This window comes from Aotus nancymaae, unplaced genomic scaffold (assembly GCF_030222135.1).
Source record: "Aotus nancymaae isolate 86718 unplaced genomic scaffold, 86718_ANA_hifiasm-v0.15.2.pri h1tg000210l, whole genome shotgun sequence".
Taxonomy (NCBI): Eukaryota; Metazoa; Chordata; class Mammalia; order Primates; family Aotidae; genus Aotus; species Aotus nancymaae.
The window spans coordinates 1,031,095-1,051,458 of record NW_026988625.1 but is presented as its reverse complement, the minus strand read 5'-3'; the positions used below and the strand labels follow the sequence as shown (position 1 = coordinate 1,051,458).

The window sequence follows — 20,364 nt, the reverse complement described above, 5'->3', positions numbered from 1 at the left end:
CCTATGAAGACCTTGAGAGCCAGTGCCGTAGGTGAGCTCAGTAAGAGAGAGAAGTCATGCTGGAAGCCAGTCATTTATGGAATGGTTTTCAATAACAGATATTCATATGCACCACTAAATATACCCTAAGGAAACATGTTTTTGGAAATTGATAAAGGGACTTGTATCTTTTTTCTTTCTTTCGTGGTGAAGGAGTCTCGCTATGTGGAGGACACTGGTCTCAAACTCCCACTTCAAACAATCCTCTTGCCTCAGCCTCCCAAAGTATTGGGATTATAGGCATGAGTCACCACACCTGGCACCTAGGAATGTATGCTTTTAGAAATTCCTCCCAACTCTGTCTGCATAAATCAAGTTATAATTTTTGCTGTGGCTTGAGATTTTCAATCTGTTTCTGAGTAATTGGTGGGTTTTAAATGAAAATTTAGGAGAGTAGAATCATGGAATATGACCTGAGATCATTTTAAATGGAGATCCCTAGGAATAATTTTATAATAATGAAAGTGGGTTCTTCCCAAACATTAAGGCTAATAAAAAAAATCTCATGTACAGCTTGTTAAATACTGGCTATCTGGCACCAACACAAGTTGCTGACTTAGTAGGTTTAGGTTGGAGAATTGCATTTTTAACAAGCCCCCTGAAAATGCTCCCCCTTCAGTAATAAAATATTGTCAGCCTCCATGGTCAAATTAATGAATGAGCATGTACCTGTTAATTCTCTTTGAATAAGAAGTGTCTTACTTAAGGAGCACTGGGGTTTCTGTGACTCGCTGTGAGCTTATATATTTTGTAGATAATTCTCCCTCCACATTATTCTAGGTAAAGAGGGAGAGAGGAAGCACAGTCATGGAAAAGTCACACTGGGGAGGTGGACACACCCAGGGAGAGACTGGATGAGGCACCTGGCATTTGAACCCCTGCATAAGAGATTGAGGCAAGGGGACTCCTCACTCACAGTGTTGACCATTTCCACCCTCTCCCTTTCCCTCCTGTCTCTAAGGGCTGAACTGTTCTGAGTATATAAAGAGGTTTTAGTTGCACTTCCCCATAGGTTTGAATCACTGTGGAAATGCCACTACTCATGTACAGCATACAGTAATAATCAGATTCATCATCTGCCTGAGCCCCCGTGATGGTGAGGGCAGCTTTGTTCCCAAGGATGGAGCCAGAGAAGCGATCAGGGACCCCAGAAGGGCGACCGGTTGTGCTGTAGATGAGCAGTCGTTGAGCCTGGCCTGGGGTCTGCTGGTACCAGCTGGCGTAGTGACTGGTAGAGACTGAGCCAGAGCTCAGGCCACAGGTGAGTGTGACTGTCCCTCCAGGGGACACTGAGAGCGATGGTTCCTGGGTCACCACAGTCTGAGAATCCACCCCTAAAACCAACAGGAGAGACACAGTTGTTATCATAAGGATGAGAGTAACCTGGACCCTGTTTTCTGTGGTCCCCGCAAGGATAGAGTCCCTTCCCCTGACCTGAGCCATAAGCAAGTAGTCCCAGGAGAAGCATCATCCAGGCCATGGTGAGGACACTCACGAAGGCTAAGTGTCTTTCTTCAGGCTTCTCAGCTGGGGTTTGTTTTCCTCAGGGCCTTTTCATGCCTCCCCAGACCCAACAGGATAAAAAAGTTCTTTATGCAAATCAACTTCCCCTCTCTTCCTGCCCCAGGGTTCACCCTGCTGTCCCCTGGGGAGACATTGAGAGAGGCAGCTGCTGAGACCTCACACAGACCCGTGACCACACAGGACTGAGACACTGATGAATGGGTGTTGGTGCCTTTCCCCAGATTAGCTCCCCCAATTTCTGAGTGACCAAAGGAGGTAGGTGTGTTTTCCCTCCTGCCACACAATCTGGTTTATGGCTAAATCTAACCCCATCCTTGTGAGCATTTTCTTTTTTCCCCAGGAAAATACTTGCTGCTGTTTTTTGGGAGTGAGTAGCAGGCCCCAGCCTCCTTTGCTTACACCCTAATGGAATCTATTTGATGACTGAGGAAGATGAAAGAGAGAGGAATCCTGGCCATGGCAGAGATGGCCCCAGTCCTCTAACTTTTGAGGAACTCGCTGTTTCTGCAATTGAGACCTCTCTTCCCCAAGTGTCCGTAATTCTGTCTTTGTTAAATTTCAGCATGTGCACTTGTTCCTCCTGTGTGATTGTCTGTCTGTGCCTGGACAACCACTCCATCCTCACAGGATACAATAACAGCACCACTCCCCACTGGCATCGTGAACCTGGTGCCCATCGCCGAGCACTGCTAGGGGACAGTCTGCGTGGCAGCAGCTGTAGCTTCTGCTCAAGGTGCAGGCGAGTTTGACCCTTCGTCCCAGGGTAGCAGATACAGAGGGTGGCTGAATGAAGACAGGTTAGGAGAAAGATGCTGGAAAAAGAGACACCCATTATGGTCTGAAGGAAGGAGAAGAGGGAAGGACATTCGTGGCATGAGTTTTGGAGTTGGTGTCAGTGACCTGGGTCATCGAGATGCTGAAGACCATCCTTTAACCTATACAGTGGAGGAGACTGAAGAGGAAGACTGAGGTTGTCTGCTAATGGCTTCCCTTTTTATTTTTGACCATTCTTATTAACTTGGTAATATTAATACACATCTGTGGATTTTGGAGGGAAGAAACCTTTTAGCAATGAGCTAAATTAATCTCAGGCTCAGTCCAGACCTACTGAGTCAGAATTCACATTCTCCAAGATCCCAGCAGATCTGTGGTTTGGACTTAACCTTTGTGGGAGAAATGATAAAGTTGAGCAACTTCTTCTTGACTCATTAGTTAATTCACGTCATCTTTTCAGAAATGTCTGTCAAGGGCCTTTGCCCAGTTTTAGCTTCGGCATTAGTGTTGTTTTTGTTTTGTCTTGGTTTTTTGGTTTTTTTCCCAAAGTGGTGTCAGTTTCTTGCACATGTTAGATAACTACTGCTTTCAGAGATGGTTTTTCAGATCTGTCTCCAAATCTGTAGGACATCTTCTCTTTCGGTTCATTGGTATCATTCTCATGGAACTCCTCTAAAGGTTTCCCTAGTCCTACGTGTTTATATTTGCATGAGTTCGTGGTGATTTTGGTGTCCCATCACAGAACAAGGAAAAAAGATTGCATCGTCTGTGTGTTTCTTCCTTCTGCTTTTCCCTTTTGTTTTCGGCAATCTGTGTGCATAGATTCAAGTTTCACTGAAGTAAATGCTTACCCTATGTTTTCTTGTAGGCGTTTTGTATTTTCAGGTTTGGATGGAGATCTTTACATTGATTTTTGTGTCTTGTGTAACATGAGGACCCATTTCAGTGTTTTGCAGGTGGAAGTTCGTTTTACTCAAAGACAATTACAGAACAGACTTCTCTTCACTGTTGTGATGTTCGGTGTTCTCTTGAAAAATACATTCACCATGTGTAATTTGGGGCTGCATTTTTGGCTTTCTCATTTTGTCCATAGGTTAGTCTTTCTGTGTGTTTGCCAGTAAGGGATTGTTTGGATCACTATAGGTTTTATTTGTTTTTTGTTTATGTGGCTCTTAAGTGTGTGTGTGTATGTGTAATAATTTCTACTTTTATTATAGATTAAAGGGTACACACACAGTTAGTTACATTTGTTGATTGCATGATGCTGAGGCTTGGGGTCCCAACAACCTTATGACCCACACAGTGAGCAGAGGATACGCAAGGTGGGTCTTTAGGATGCAGTGCCCCCTCCCTCCCATTTGCATTATCTTTTTGGTCTGGCAGTCATTCCCGATGTCATCGTTCCCTTCTTTTTTGTTTTTTGTTTGTTTGTTTAAGACAGAGCCTCACTCTGTCACCCGGCTGGAGTGCAGTTGTCATGATCTCGGTTCACTGCAACCTCCACCTCCTGAGTTCATGCAATTCTCCTGCTTCAGCCTCCCAAGTAGCTGGGATTACAGATGCTGCCACTACACCTGGCTAATTTTTTTCTATTTTTAGTAAAGAAAGGATTTCACCATGTTGGCCAGGCTGGTCTCAAACTCCTGACTTCATGATTCACCTGCCTCGGCCTCCCAAAGTGCTGGGATTACAGACATGAGCCACCACGCCCATTCCCTTCTTTATGTTCAGGGGCATTCATAGTTTAGTTTCCACTTATAAGTGAGAATGTGTGGCATTTGTATTTCTGTTCTGGCCTTAGTTCACTTAGGATGATGACCTGCAGCTCCATCCATGTTGCTGCCAAAAATGTGAATTTTTTTTGTGGCCATGCAGTGTTTTATGGTGTATATGTACCATATTTTCTTTATCTTATCCACTGTTGATCAGTGCCTAGGTTGATTCCATTTCTTTGCCATTGTGAATAACACTGCTGTGAACATACAAGTGCCTGTGTCTTTTGGATAGAAGGAAATATTTTCTTTGGGTAGATCCTCAGGAGTGGGATTGCTGGGTTGGATGGTAGTTCTAAGTTCCTTGACAAATCTCCAAACTGCTGGCCGGGCGCGGTGGCTCACCCCTGTAATCCCAGCACTTTGGGAGGCCGAGGTGGGTGGATCATGAGGTCAGGAGTTCGAGACCAGCCTGACCAACATGGTGAAACCTTGTCTCTACTAAAAATACAAAAATTAGCTGGGCATGGTGGTACATGCCTGTAATCCAAGCTACTCAGGAGGCTGAGGCAAGAGAATTGCCTGAACCCAGGAGGCAGAGGTTGCAGTGACCCAAGATCGTGCCACTGCACTCCAGTCTGGGCGACAGACTGCGACTTCGTCTCAAAAAAAAAAAAAGAGAGAAATCTCCAAACTTCTTTCCACAGTGTCTGTACTAGTTTGCATCCCCACCCAGACCATGTCAGCATTTCCTTTCCTCTGCTGCCTCATCAGTATCTGTTCTGTTTGTCTGCATAGTCATCGCCATTCTGGGTGGTGTGGGATGGTGTCTCGACCTGCTTTTGATTGGCATTTCTCCGTTGATGAGTGAGTTTGAGCATGCTTTCCTGTTTGTTGGTTACTTGCACATTGTCCTTTGAGAAGTGTGTGTTCTCGTCCCTTGCCCATATGTTAATGGGACTTTTTGTTGCTTTTTGCTGAATGATTGGCATAAGGTCCTTGAAGATTCTGGATATTAGACCTTGGTCAGATGCAGTTAGGGAACATGTTCTTCCACTCTGTAGGCTGTCTATTACTCTGTGGCTAATTTATTTTGTGCTGTGGCAGTTCTTTAGAGTATTAAACCTGTCTTGTCAATTTTTGTTGTCATTTTCTTTGGGGACATAGCCAAATAGATTATTTACCAAAGCCTATGTGGAGAAAGGTGTTTGGTATGTTTTCATTCAGGATTTTAATAGTTTGGAGTCTTCCATTTAAATCTGTCATTCATCTGGAGTTTCTTTCTGTGCCTGGTAGAGGTGGGGCCCAGTGTTAGTCCTCTGCCTATGGCTAGCCACTTATCCCAGCACCATTGATTGAATAGGGCATGCTTTCCCCTTTGATTATTGTTGTGGATTCTGTTGAGGATCAGACAGTTTTTGGTGTGTGGGTTTACTTCTGGGTCCACTCTTGTGTTCCACCATTATGTATGGAAGCAGGTCCCCAGCTTTTCCATGAAATTTGAAATCAGTGGATGAGATGCATCTGATGTAGTCTGGATGTCTCAGGATTGCTTTGGAAGAAATTCAGGGTGTTTCATGGTCCCATGTGAATTTTAGCATCATGTATTTATATTTATTTAAACAAATTTGCCAAACAGTAAAGGAATACAATGAGAGGGTAGAGTGCAATGTTTTGGTCTTTACGTACATTGTAGAATGATGAAATCAGGGTGTTTAGTGTCTCTGTTATTTTGTACCATTGTTTATTCTTTTGTGGCGAGAAGCTTCCATATCCTTCTTCAGGCTGTTTTGAAGATGCAATGATACTGTTAACCCTGGTCACCCTGCTGTGGAATAGAAGAACAGGATTTCCTGCCTCTCATCTATGTAGAACTTTGTACCCCTTTCCAATCCCTGCCCATTCCCCTTCTTCTCCCCAACCTCTGGTAACCATGATTATGCTTTCTAGGTCTTTCAGGTAAAGTTTCTCAGCTTCTGCATGAGTGAGAGGATGCAAAGGTTGTCTATCTCTGCCTGGCTCATTTCACTTACCATCATGTCCTCCAGGTGCAACCATTAGTTCCCATGATGGGATTTGTATTGTATTTGTCTGGCTGAAGAATGTTCCAGTGTCTATGCATGGGACAGTTCCTTTATCCTGTCATCTGCAGATGGACAGGTAGGCTGATTTCTTATCTTTGCTATTCTGCATAGAGCTGGATTCCACCTGGGAATGCAGATAATCTCTTCCATGGCTTGATTTCATGTACTCTGTATATATGCCTAGTAGTAGAATTGCTGGATGAAATGATAGTTGTAGTTTTGAGGTTTGAAGGAACCTCCAAGTGGTTTGTTCAGTGTGGATACTAGTTTATGTTCCCACTAATTGTGAAGACAAGTTCCCCGTCTGTGGAAATCCACACTACCATTTTTTTCTTTTAATATTTTTAAACTTTTTTTTGTAGTATTCATCCCATCTAGAATGAGATAGAATCTGAGTGGTGGTTTTGATTGTGTGTGTGTGTGTGGGGGGGGGTGATTAGTTCTATTTGCCAAGTTATTGTGAATTTGTTTTTAATTTGATATGTAAAATTGGGCAGAGGACCTGAAAACATAAGGTTGATGCACAGGTAAAAGAGAAGATTCTCCACACGGCTACTGCACACAAAAACGTAAATGAAAACCACACTCAGGTTCTGTCTCACTCAAGTTAGAATGAGTACTACCAAGATTTGATGGCAGTTTCATTGCTGTAGAGTATATGTATATAACCAGAGAGTGCAAGGGACATTTTGATATATGTATACACAGTTTCATGATCAAATCACAGCATCTGGCATGTCTGTGACCTTCCATGGTTACTGTTTCTCTGTGGCGAGAACATTCAGAACCATCCTTTCCAGCTGATTTGGAAAAATTCCCTTAGACATTGTTGACCGTGTTCACCCTGCTGTGGAATAGAACACCGCAGTGGATTCCTCTTCTCTGAGTGTCACTCTGTACCCATTACCAATCCCTCCTCTCTCCAGCCTCTAGTAACCCCTCTTGAAAGTTCTGCTTCTAGGAGACAGTGTTTTTTTGGATTCCATTTGCCTAATGTCATGCAGCGTGGGTCTCTCTTTAGCAGGCTCATTTCATCTCATCTAATTGTCTTCAGGTTTCTCCACATGACTGCAGATCACGTGATTTCCCAAAGTGTTAGGGCTGAAGTGTGTTCTGTTGTGTAAATACAGGGTTCCATTATCCCTTCATCTGTGGATGGACAGGTCGATTGATTCCGTATCTTGGTTATTGTGATTAGTGCTTCAAGACACATGGGAAGGCAGATACCTCTTCAACACAGGGATTTCGTTTTCTCTAAATGTGTACCCAGTGGTGGGATTGCTACCTGAAGTGGCAGTTTTACTTTGACCTTTTACATTTTAAAGGGACCTCTAACAGTTTTGCATAGCGTGTATACGAATTTACACTCCCACAAAGAGCGTACAAGAGTTCTCCTTTCAGCAAGTCTACACCAGCCATCACCTTGAACAATTTTGATTTTTATCTTTTGTAACATTCATTCAAGTGGAATTGAATGGTATCTGAGTATGGTTTTGACTCACATTTTTGTGAGGATTAGTGATACTGAGAAAAGGTTACGTGTCTTCTTTATACTCACGGCTATTCAGATCCTCTTAGCTTGGGTATTTGTTGTGGTTTTTGTTGTTTTTCACTCAGTGATGTCAGTTTATTGTAGGTGTTAGACAACAGCCTCTCTCAGAGGTAGGATCCTCCATAATTCTCTCCCAGTCTTTAAGATGCATTTTGTTTGCTTCCTTCCCCTGTAGAAGTTCTAAAGTGTCACTAGTGTCATGATTTATATTTGCACATGTTAGCAGTAATTTTTGAATCCAAACCTCTATCACCACAACACACACACACACACAGACACACACACACACACAGCCAAGCCATTGCATTGTCTGTGGGTGTAGTTCCCCTAATTTTCCCTTTAGTGTTATGATTATTTTTTACCTTTTGCAGCCTGTGTGTGTAGATACAGATTTCCTAAAATATACATCCAACCTATGTTTCTTATAGGACCTTTGCAGTTTCAAGATTGAGTTTAGGTCTTTAATTCATTTTGTGCTGATTTTGTGTATCGTGCAATGTAAGGGTCCTATTTCAGTGTTTTGCATGTGGATATTCAGTTTTCTCAAAATCATTGATTGAACCGGACTCTCCCTTTCCCATGGTGTCTTTTTGGTGTTTTGAAAAACATGTTCCCTACATATCATGTCGGGTTGAGTATTTGGCTGCCTCATTCTGTCCATTGAGTCCTTGTTCTGTGTTTGTGACAGTCATGGATTGTTTGGATAACTATAGATTGTGTTTTTATTTGCTTCTAATCTTGACTTTTTCTTTTAATGCTCTTTACTCTTATTATTATAGATTAAAGGGTACACATGCAGGTTAGTTACATCCGTTGATTGCACGACGCAGAGGCCTGGGGTCCCAACAGTCTCATGACACAGGCAGTGAGCAGAGGACCCACAGGATGGGTCTTCAGCACACACTCCCACTCCCTTGTTTTTTTTTTTGGTCTGGTAGTCATTCCCGGTGTCTGTTGTTCCCTTCTTTATGTTCGGGTGTATTCGTAGTTCAGCATTTGGTTTTCCGTTCAGGCCTTAGTTCATTTATGATAATGGCCTGCAGCTCCATCCACGTTGCTGCCAAGGAAGTGACTTTCTTTTATGACTGTGTAGTATTCCGTGGTGTATAAGCAACACATTTTCTTTATCTCATCCACTTTTTTAAATTTATTTTTAATTTTTTGAGACAGCCTCACACTCTGTCATCCAGGCTGGAGTGCAGTGGCACAGACACAACTCACTGCAGCCTCGACCTCCCAGGCTCAGGTGATCCTCCCATCTCAGTCTCCTGATTAGGTAGGACTACAGGTTCCTGCTACTGCATCTGGCTAATTTTTGTATTTTTTGTAGAGATGGGGTTTTACCATGTTGCCCAGGCTGGTCTCGAACTCCTAGCCTCAAGGGATCCACCTGCCTTGGCCTCCCAAAGTGCTAGGATTACAGGCATAAGCCACTGCGCCCCACCCCAAGGGGTATCACTTCTGTAGCACACTGTTAACAGCAGGAGTCACAGACCTGGCTCAGATTCAGGAGGAGGGGAAACAGACCCTCCCTCTCAATGATATCTCAATGGAACCAGTAGCAAAAAATCTTCAGCCATTTTCAATTTACCACATGTACTGTTTTCCAGGGCAGAGTATACGCCTTAAATCAGTGATTGTTATGTAACACCGCTGTGTCTTCACTTGGTATAAGGGATGGAAAATAGAGATGGCACCACCTTTTTCATGGCTCTCTCTGACTCACTTGAAATTTATGCTCTGGCCCCTGCAATTTCCAGCCCTACATGTTAAGAGGTCCTGGCTTGCATAAGGAAATTACTTCCATCAGTGGGCATAAGAGTCTCATTGAAATTTCAGCTACGGCTGCTGCTTGATCACTTTTAGCTCTGGTGCCAAGAAATTATCCAGAAAAGAAAAAAGTCACAGCCTGCAAGGAAAATTGACTCTGATTATCAGTGGGAGGTCAGCCTGCTGCCACACAAATAGCAGAGGGAAGAATTTCTTCAGTGCTCAGGGATCCCAGTGCTTTTCTCAAATGGAACAAACTCCATGTAAAAAGCAAGTTGATCTGTGCAGTGGAAGGGATTAACTTTAGTGAATATTATGGTGCTTTGCCAAGATCCTTTCTTAGAATGATTTACCCAGCCAGGCACAGTGGCTCACACCTGTAATCCCAACACTTTAGGAGGCTGAGGCAGGCGGATTGCCTGGGATCAGGAGTTCGAGACCAGCCTGGGCAACACGGTGAAACCCTGTCTCTACTAAAATACAAAAAAATAGCCAGGTATGGCAACATGCACCTGTAGTCCCAGCTACTTGGTAGGCTGAGGCAGGAAAATTGCATGAACCCAGGAGGTGGAGGTTGCAGTGAGCTGAAATTGTGCCACTGCACTCCAGCCTGGGCAACAGAGCAAGACTCCATCTCAAAAAAAAAAAGAAATGATTTACCCATAGCCTGGCTGCCTGTGGATCCCAGCTGCACCCCGTTCTAGCATCATTGTTCATCATGTTGGTGAAGGAAGAATCTCCCACCCTAAATAGCACAAGGTAGCTGACTACATGACACCTTGCACTGGACAGATGTCATCAATAGCAGTTTATAAATTACATGTACTCACAGCCTGAGGAAGAGGACACCACACACCCGGCAGGGCCACACGAGGGGTGCACTCAGGAATAGAGTAAAGCGGAGGGACACAGAGGCAGGCTTTATATGAACAAGAGGGTGTGGTGGCCTCTGGTGCCTGTGGGAGGATTGGTTGGCTTGTTTGCATCATGGGCTGGCAGGGGCTGGAGACACGTGAGGTTGAGGATTGATGGGGGACACTGGTTCAGCCGACAGGGGAACAAGCCAGGCAGGGAGCAGGGGAACTCATGGGGCCCCTTTGGGGCCTAGAAGCCTGAAGCACACTTGAAAATTGTTCTTCTTCACATTTGAGTCTATGCATATAGGTGTTTTCAGTATTCACATCCACTCTAATTAAAGGAAGATTTGCCATTCCAATAAATGCCCTCCAAAGGTCAGTTCTGGGGAAGAGACCCATAAAATGCAATGAGCGTTGTATTGTCTCTTCAGGGGACTGTAGTCAAAAAGCCACAAAAACAAAAGGAATCTTTCTACCACATCACTTTATAACCAGGAAGGAGATTTGGGGTCATGACCATTTAGAAGGAAGATGAAGATACGTGCAGTAGGAGTAGTATACAATAATTCATTAAAATCACCTTTACACATTCATTTATCAAGTTCAAAGTTACATTATGGATCGGGGTTGGTGAGTTTTGTTTTTGTTTTTAAATAAAGAGCTAGATAGTAAATATTTTAGGCTTTGTGGGCCATATGGTCTCTGATGACTCAGTTTTGCTGCTGCTGTGCAAAAGCAGCCATGGACAATAATAAATGGGCATGGTTGTGCTTTAACAAGACTTTGGCTGTGAGAGCTGGTGGCAGGCTGCACTGGGCCCACTGGGGTAGTTTATCAACCCATTATAAAGTATCCGTTCTCAAAAAACATATTTCATAGGTTTGTATGTTACCTTATTTTTTAAACCTTCCTTTGAAATGATCAGCTTGTGAGGTATCTAGACAATATTCTCTCATTTTACAGGTGAGAAACCTGAGGTACAGTACCTCTCCTGGGAAACACTGGGATGAGTAGCAAGCCAAGTCTAAAATCAGACTTCCCGACTCCTCCCACACCCTGCCTGTCGCTCAACCCAGCTGATACACTAGACTCCACCCACCGACACCAACTTTCTATCAGAATAATCAGTTTTAAATTTCAGGGGAAAAAAAACAGAAAAGAAAATTAGATAACTACTTTGTAGCAAGCTGGATTTTATTCATTGTTACATTTACCTTTTCTATGTATTTACCTGTCTGTGAATTCTGTTCCAGTGAAAGGACCTACATTAAGCCTTGACCTGGTGTTTTGGGAATTGACCTAAAGGGATTTGGATTTGACTGGGAGATCAAATTCTCCACTAAATATGATGAACAATTAAGGGGTAACTTTTTTCTCTTCCTGAAATTTTTAAAAACCATTTCCTCACTCAATTCTTTCTTCTGTTTTCACGTTTCATTCACCATGTGAAAGGCTGTGGCCCTGGTGTTTGAGGAGCCCCTTGTCTGAAGCAGCTGCTGCTCATAAACAGGCAGATTCTCTGCACAGCAGCCCTCATTTCTAGAGGGAAGCCTTGTCATTGCTGTGAAGGAAAATGTTTAATGCTCCAACCAGGGACAACTTAGGCTTTTCCAGAGTTGGCCTTTCTGAGATACTGTAATTAAATTGAAGAGATAGTTATTCTGGGATTAAACTAGGAAATCACATCTTCCTATTTTATCTGACCTAATTGGATCCTGTAGTTATTAATCCACATTAATATGGTCTTTTTGCTAAAGCATACTTTCCCTGGATGCTAAACGTGGAGCCTTACAGTTTCGGGAATGGCTCGGCAGAATTCCTCTTTGGAAATTGGTGAAGACGGGCGAAGTATAAATCCAGGAAGGTGGAGGGTCCCCACAAAAAAAAGGTGCCCTCACAGAAAACCGTGCACTGAGTGTCATTACAATGGACAGCACACACAGGCCCCTGCTCTTCCTTCATGAAGGACAGGTCGGGAGGATCCCTGGAGACGGTGCGCACTCATCCACCCAGCCAGCAGCCTCTCCCCTGCTCTCTCTGCCTCCCTTATCAGCCACACTCACCTTTATGTACAGGACACATTGGCTTTGTTTGACCTCATTTCATTCTGAATTTTTATAGCTTGATGTTACTGGTTTTACCCCTTCAAACTAAAACGTTTATTTTATACATTGAAATAATTGTTGCCACATTTTTCTAGATGTTTAAAATGTTAGCTGCTTTATTTGTAGACGGTGCATAGAGATAAATGCTGGGGATGAGGATGCTTGTTTTTAACCTTATCGTGTTTGTCTGATCTCTGGGTTCTAGGGGGTATGGAAAAGGAAAGTGCTATAAATTGAATGACACAGTCACAGAAGACTTAGACCTAAATGATGAGACCCTGGAGTGTGAATGCTTTGGCGAAGAAAATAGAGCACAAGTTTATGATCAAGGTAAGGATTTACAAACGGATAGTTTCCATTAGTTTTGGTTTTTAATTTAGTTTTCTATAAAATTGGAAGTAGGATTCTTTAAATTGAAAATGGAATGGACTTTATTTTTTCCTAGTACTGCTGCTCTAGCTGTGGAACCATGAGTAGGTGGGGGAGGGGAGGCATGCTGTAAAGGGATGAAATGAGTATCAAAGAGAAACTAATAAAGAAATCTAACCTTAAAAGTAGTTTCAGAAGAAGTAGTTGTCCACTAAAATTTTCAGATTTCTTTTTAACTTATGTAGGAGCATAATTAATTAGAGAACCTATTTTTAGCCCCTGCCTTTTACCACTGTATTGATTCGTCAGTGTGGCAAAGCAGTCGTTACCTCCAAACCCCCCACTCCCAGGACGAAAAATGTATGAGGGAAAGTACATCAAAAAACCCAACCACAATTTGCTATCTGAAGCCTAATTTTGAGATATTCTAGGGGCATTTCCAAATGTCCACCGTATTAGATTCACTATATTAGAGTTCTAGATCATGCCTCTGTAGTCAGGCATTCGATGGTGGTAAATTTTAAGGATTACACAGAGTATCACTGCCAGAAGTTACCTAGATTTGGCCGGTCTGCAGAAATGGCCAAATGAAGCCAGAGATGATCCCACCCTGTGCCACAGAACATAGTTTTAAATGTTAATTGCCATTTGCTGAAATTTTCCTTCCATAGGATATTTACCCTCTTTCCCTTACTCTATTACCAAACAACTCTCTTATTTCCTACCCTTCCTCCCTAATATCACCCTCCAAATGAGGGATCGATTTTAGTGCCAGAACTGAGGTCCCTTGACTTCCACTCTAAGCAATACCCTAAAAAGACCCTCATTTTACCTACACTTTACACATAACACATTCAGTGAGTAGTTACTTGTGGGATTCGTGGGCCCTTTGTTTTAGATTGTCATGACAAGAAAACCTTTTTTATTTAGGCTTCTTAATGCCATGCTGTAAAGCAGACACACACACTTGTGTAAGCCAAAGATACCGAATGCCCGCGTGCTCTTCCACCGGAGGGGGCCTGATGAGAACTCCCTGTGATCACCAAAGAAGACTCTATCCAGCAGGAAGCTGAGGGGGCCTCTCTCTGTAAGTTTTTCCATTGTGAACCCAAAATATCTGAGACAACTCTCGATAAATTTGGGAAGCTTATGTTCCCAAGGTTATGGACATGACACACCCTCAGGAAGTTTTGAGAACAAGTGTCTAAGGTGGTTGGGGTACAGCCTGCTTTTTTTTTTTCTTGTTTTCACATTTTTTTTTTTTTTTTTACAGCCTGCTTTTACACATTTTAGGGAGATATGAGCCATCGATCAATATGTGTAAGACATGCATTGATTTTGTCCAGAAAGGCAGGACAACTCGAAGCATGGGAGAGGGCTTCCAGGTCATAAGTAGATAAGACAAATGGTTGCATTCTTTTGAGTCTCTGACTAGCCTTTTTTTTTTTTTTTTTTGTACTTTAAGCTCTGGGATACATGTGCACATCCTGCAGGGTTGTTGCATAGGTACACACATGCCACGGCGATTTGCAATCTCCATGCCCTCATTGCCTACCTGAGGCATTTCTCCCAGTGTTTTCCCTCCCCAGGCTTCCCACCCCTCGCTGTCCCTTCCCTAACCCCCAAACTCCCAACCCACCCGTGTGTGTGATGTTCCCTTCCCTATGCCCGTGTGTTCTCATTGTCCAACACCCATCTATGAGTGAGAACATGCGGTGTTTGGTTTTCTGTTGTTGTGTCAGTTGGCTGAGAATGATGGTTTCCAGATTCATCCATGTCCCTACAAAGGACACAAATTCATCGTTTTTTATGGCTGCGTAGTACTCCATGGTGTATATGTGCCACATTTTCTTTGTCCAGTGTATCATTGATGGGCATTTGGGTTGGTTCCAGGTCTTTGCTATTGTAAACAGCGACACAATGAACATACGTGTGCATATGTCTTTATAATAGAATGATTTATCATCCTTTAACATCAAAAAGCTTATCTCTCATGATCAAGTAGGCTTCATCCCAGGGATGCAAGGCTGGTTCAACATAGCCTTTTTTTGAATACACAATTTACATGTGGAAGGAGAGGAGGACTCTTCACTTATGCCCTAGTCTGGCTTAGTGAAGCCATAGGGCGGAAGCAGTAATGAGATGTGCATTTGTCTCAGGTGAGCAGAGAGATGACATTGTGTTCTGTCCATTGTGTGGCTAATGGTGAGGGGGTATGGAGCTTCCTTATATTTGTAGCTTTCTTATTTAGGAATAAACTGGAAGCAGGTTTGCCTGATGCCGTTCCCAGCTTGACTTCCCTTTGGGTTAGTGATTTGGAGTCCTGAGATTTATTTCCTTTCACACCTTATAACCTGCTATGTGATTTAGTAGGTGATAGTGTGATCTTTGAGAATCTAGTATTTGGGATTTGAAGATCATTAGCTAAGCTAGGGGGAAATTCTTAAAATAATCCTAAAAAGGAAATAAATCCCTTTTCTTTCTGATTTCTTCCTAGTCGCTATTTCCTTGGCAATAACTTACTCTGTGTTTAAGAAACATGCACGTAAGTTATTTCCTTCTACTATTGAGATTTTTTTTTTAAATTTACACTTGAGAGTCTTTGAAAAATGTTGGCAGCATTTACTGAATTACACGTCATATCTGAAACATAGTACTATCTCAACATTCTCTGAATGCTGTTGCTTTTTACAGGTCCTGTTGTCAGTGAATTTGCCTTTAATATATTAAATCAGGAAAGGATAGAATTTATTTTTTATGTGAAAATGTGATTAAATATAGTTATTAAGTTTGAAAACCTGGTTCAGTGCTTTATTGTTATAAGACTTTGAGTGTGTGACTCTAATATGAGTTTATTTCACTGTTCTTTAAGGTTGTAATAGTGGAAACGATACCTCACAGTAACATGTAGGAAGAATTCATTTCCCTGCTTATTAAACCATGATACTCAGTTTTAAATCCCATATGCCAATTAAGTAAAAACTTGCATTAAAATTTGTCCTGCAATTTTTAATTTTTTATAATGTCACTTAGTTCTCCAAACTAATTGAAAGACACTTTTTTTTTTTTTTTAATTGCATTTTAGGTTTTGGGGTACATGTGAAAAACATGCAAGGTTGTTGCATAGGTGCATACGTGGCAGTGTGATTTGCTGCCTTCCTCCCCTTCACCCATATCTGGCATTTCTCCCCATGCTATCCCTCCCCAACTCCCCACCCCCCCGCTGTCCCCCCCACTCCCCCACAACAGACCCCCGTGTATAGTGCTCCCCTCCCTGTGTCCATGTGTTCTCCTTGTTCAACACCCACCTATGGTGAGAACATGTGGTGTTTGATTTTGTGTTCTTGTGTCAGTTTGCTGAGAATGATGGTTTCCAGGTTCATCCATGTCCCTACAAAGGACGCGAACTCCTCGTTTTTAATGGCTGCATAATATTCCATGGTGTATATGTGCCACATTTTTCCTGTCCAGTCTATCATCGATGGGCATTTGGGTTGGTTCCAGGTCTTTGCTATTGTAAACTGTGCTGCTATGAACATTCGTGTGCATGTGTCCTTATAGTAGAACGATTTATAATCCTTTGGATATATGCCCAAATTATGTAATTAAAACATAATTGTATATACTTAATGAGGCACAGTTTGATGTTTTGATACACATGCACATTGTATAATGATCAATTTAAGTCTAATGCCCTGTTCATTTGAGTTTGACAAGTTTTAAAACTACAAAAACAATAGCCACTTTCTACTAGACAAAGTTTCCTAATCATCTTAGGTCAGTTCCATCTTCACCAGCAATTTCATGTCAGTCATCTCCTTGGTTCCATTGGCCTAATAATGCCCGGCTCCCTATTCTAACCAAGCTGGTTTAAAAAGACAAGAAGGAAAGACTTTTGGAGAAAATGCCTGTTTGAATATACCAGGTAAGAACCATGTGAAAAATCCTAAAAGGGAGAATTCAGGTCGATGTCAGAGTAGAGTGTACCTGGTAGATCCAGAAGCGCTCCTGGTGGCCTTCCTCTGGATTAGTTATGCCTCTGGGGCCACATCTTTTCACCCATCTTGCTTATGAATCTTTTGTGCCAGGCCACAGTGGTGGCTGTAGAGCTAGTGCCATGGAGTGCTAGGGACACAGATGTGAAAACACACTCGATTGGCCAGCACCATCACTGAGCTGCTCTGTGATGTGAGGTGATGCCAGAAAAGAGAGGCGTGGGGAGTGGGCAGTAAGGAAACACACTGCTGAAATTAACTTATTTTATCTGGAGAGAAGAACAAGTGAAGGCTCATAATCACTGGGTAGTGACTAATAGGGTGGTGATGGCCATTATTTATTGTATACCTACTCTGAGCTCCATGCTTTAAATAAATCTTCAATTCTTAAAAAACCCTCAGGAGGTGATGGATTGTACCTGTATTTCCATTTTTCAGATAAAAAACAAGTCCAGAAAAGGAAAAGTGAACATCCAGTGTCACAGAGCAGGGATTTAAAATCAGAACTGTCTACCCTGTCTGGGTTTTTTACACTGATCAAAAGTGAGAAGCAAAGAATTTATATATATCTATATGGGTGGATACAGTGATTCATGCCTGTAATCCCAGCACTTTGGGAGTCCGAGGCTGAGGTGAGAGGATTGCTAGAGGCCAGGGGATGGAGATCAACCTGGGCAACATACTGAGATCCTTCCATACAGAAAAAAAGCTAGTTGTGGTGCCATGCATCTATACCACTAGCTACTTCACAGGCTGAGGCAGACAGGAGTTCAAGGCTGCAGTGAGCTGTGATTGCACCACTGCAATTCAGCCTGAGTGACAGAGTCAGACCTCTCTCAAAAATTCTATTTTTTTAAGAGTTGGCTCTTAAAAAAGAGCCGGTAGGCACGGTGGCTCACGCCTTGTAATCCCAGCACTTTGGGAGGCCAAGGTGGGTGGATAACAAGGTTAAGAGATTGAGACCATCCTGGCCAACATGGTACAATCCCATCTCTAGTAAAAATACAAAAATTAGCCAGGCATGGTGATGCACGCCTGTAGTCCCAGCTACTCAGGAGGCTGAGGCAGGAGAATTGCTTGAACTTGCGAGGCGGAGGTTTCAGTGAGCCAAGCTCACACGACTGCACTCGAGCCTGCCAACAGAGGGAGACTCCAACTCAAATAATAATTATTATTATTTATATAAATAAGTAGAGATGTAGATAAAGAGGTAAAGGGGAGTACGGGGTGAATCTAGGCAGGAACCAGAGCCAGAACCAAAGGAGCCATGTGTGCTGATTGATTTAAGCTCAGGAGCTGTGAGGGCCACTGAAAGACCTTGTGTGGAGATTGATGTGATCTAACTGGCCTCCTAGCATAGCCCTAGCTAGCAGGGGTGGAGGGGATGGATGGGAGAGAAAGAGAGTAGTTGGGAAGCCCATCAGACCAATCCAGGCAGGAGAGAACAGGGCCCTGCTGAGGCTTCAGAGTGAGGATGGAGAGAGAGGCAGATTGAGGTGCTGCTTAGAGGGTGAACCAGTGTGAGTAGAGATGCAGGCATGCGCAGTGGAGTCTTTCTCCAAGGTGGGAACAGGTGGATCAGGTGAGACTCATGTGAAAGAACTCACAGGACTCGTGTCTCCCTATGTGTGTGGAGTGAGGGAGAGACCTTGGGGATGAGTCCTGGGCTTCTAACAGGGAGAGCAGATGACTGGCGCCTTTGGATGAGACACAGGACCTTCTAGTTCTAGAGTAGCGAAGATGGGGGAGAAGATGCAGGGTGAGCCTGGATTTCCACCCAGTAAATTAAGTACCTGTGGGTTGTCCAGGAAGGGCAGCTGGGAGGTGGTTTTGTGCATGGGTCTGAAGCTGCATCTAAGGCGCAGTATCCTAGGGGGAGCTGATGTGACAGGCCCAGATGCGACTGCCCACGGAGTGTGCACACTGATGAGAGTGGAGGGCAGGGAGGCTCCTACCCCTGAGCTTTCCAAAGGTCTGAGAGAAGATCAGAAGCCTGAGTAGAAACCTTTAGCTCATTAGAAAGAAACCAGAATGCCAAGAAAACCACAATGTAACAATTCTCCAAAATACAATTATATTTCAAAAGCAAAATTAGAAAAAAATATTCAGCCTCTCATTTCTACAATGAACATGTTTCATGGGATGAGGCTGCATTTTAGCATATTTAATACACCTGATGTGATGTGGGCGAGGCCCCCTCCAAAGACATCGCTTCTAAAGTCTATGAAAGGAGGTGGGGTGTGAGAAGTCATCTTCTCCTTCACTGGGACCCACACCCCTCATTCCACAGCCCCCAGGACTCTCCTTCTTCCCAGGGGTGAACTCCCCTCTCTGGCCTTTCCTCCATCCTGCCAGGTCCCTCACTTGAGATGCTGCACATAGTATTTGTGAGTTCATAATACTTTCAAATGCAATTCCCACAAAATTGGTCCTGCTGAACCTCATCTGGGGTCGCATTGTCCCTCAGGTGACCCACCGTGGCCTCCATGCTGCTTGATCTGGTCAGGCAGTCCCCACAAGATCTGGTCCTGATTAACCTCATCTGAGGTCACCTTCTCCCTCTGGTGTCCCACTGTATCCTCCATGCTGCTTGATATGGTCAGGCAGTCCCCACAAGATCTGGGCCTGATTAACCTCATCTGAGGTCACCTTCTCCCTCTGGTGTCCCACTGTATCCTCCATGCTGCTTGATATGGTCAGGCAGTCCCCACAAGATCTGGGCCTGATTAACCTCATCTGAGGTCAACTTCTCCCTCTGGTGTCCCACCGTGGCCTCCACGCTGCTTGATCTGGTCAGGCAGTCCCCACAACACCTGGTCCTGATTAACCTCATGTGAGGTCACCTTCTCCTTCATGTGTCCCACTGTGACCTCCACGTTGCTTGGTCTGGTCAGGCAGTCCCCACAAGATCTGGTCCTGATTAACCTCATGTGAGGTCACCTTCTCCCTCTGGTGTCCCACCGTGACCTCCACGCTGCTTGATGGTCAGGGAGTCCCCTGGTCCTGATTAACACAATCCTAGATATAAAATATATATAATATATTAACATAATCCTGGATCATCCCCACACCAAAACCAGATGCTCTTTTAATTTTAAACCCATCATCAGAGAACAAGAGAAAGCCATTTCTCAAACAAAACAAAAACCCTAGTGCTGACACTGATGTCCAGTGCCCCAGTTAAACAGTGGCCCAAAGGTCACTGATCAAAAATAAAATAGTGGCTGTATATCACTGCAATTAAACCAGACAGACCTGGTCCTGATTAACCTCATGTGAGATCGCCTTCTCCATATGTCCCACCGTGACCTCCACGCTGCTTGATATGGTCGGGGAGTCCCCACAAGACCTGGTCCTGATTAACCTCATCTGAGGTCACCTTCTTCCTCTGGTGTCCCACCGTGGCCTCCACGCTGCTTGGTCTGGTCAGGATGATTCTGAGCGCCCCCTTGCTGCCTGCCTGCTCCGTGCCTTCTGCCAACTCCAGGCAACAGCATCCTATGCTTTCTCCAGGCAAATGTCCCTGTGGTACCACCCTGCTGGAGTAGATCTTGTTCTTATTGTCCATCCACCCCTCCCCACT

At 43.7% G+C, this 20,364-nt stretch overlaps 1 protein-coding gene and 1 long non-coding RNA gene across 4 annotated transcripts in view; one reads left to right on the top strand and one right to left on the bottom strand.

Annotated features, from left to right (window-relative positions):
* Positions 1 to 1,571, bottom strand: part of LOC105706714 (immunoglobulin lambda-1 light chain-like) — a 392,758-nt gene extending 391,187 nt beyond the window's left edge. The window contains exons 1-2 of the mRNA XM_064371880.1: positions 1,474 to 1,571; positions 1,070 to 1,373 (exon numbers count right to left, since the gene is read on the bottom strand). Coding sequence (XP_064227950.1) covers positions 1,070 to 1,373; positions 1,474 to 1,519 — 350 coding nt within the window. The 5' untranslated portion in view covers positions 1,520 to 1,571. The remainder of the gene's footprint in view (positions 1 to 1,069; positions 1,374 to 1,473) is intronic.
* A 130-nt stretch (positions 1,572 to 1,701) lies between these two features.
* The window catches only part of LOC105726899 (uncharacterized), a 59,676-nt gene continuing 41,013 nt past the window's right edge, over positions 1,702 to 20,364 (top strand). For all 3 annotated transcript variants that reach the window (XR_010340933.1, XR_010340932.1, XR_010340931.1), the window contains exons 1-3: positions 1,702 to 1,818; positions 12,623 to 12,747; positions 13,717 to 13,873. This is a non-coding gene — a long non-coding RNA (uncharacterized LOC105726899). The remainder of the gene's footprint in view (positions 1,819 to 12,622; positions 12,748 to 13,716; positions 13,874 to 20,364) is intronic.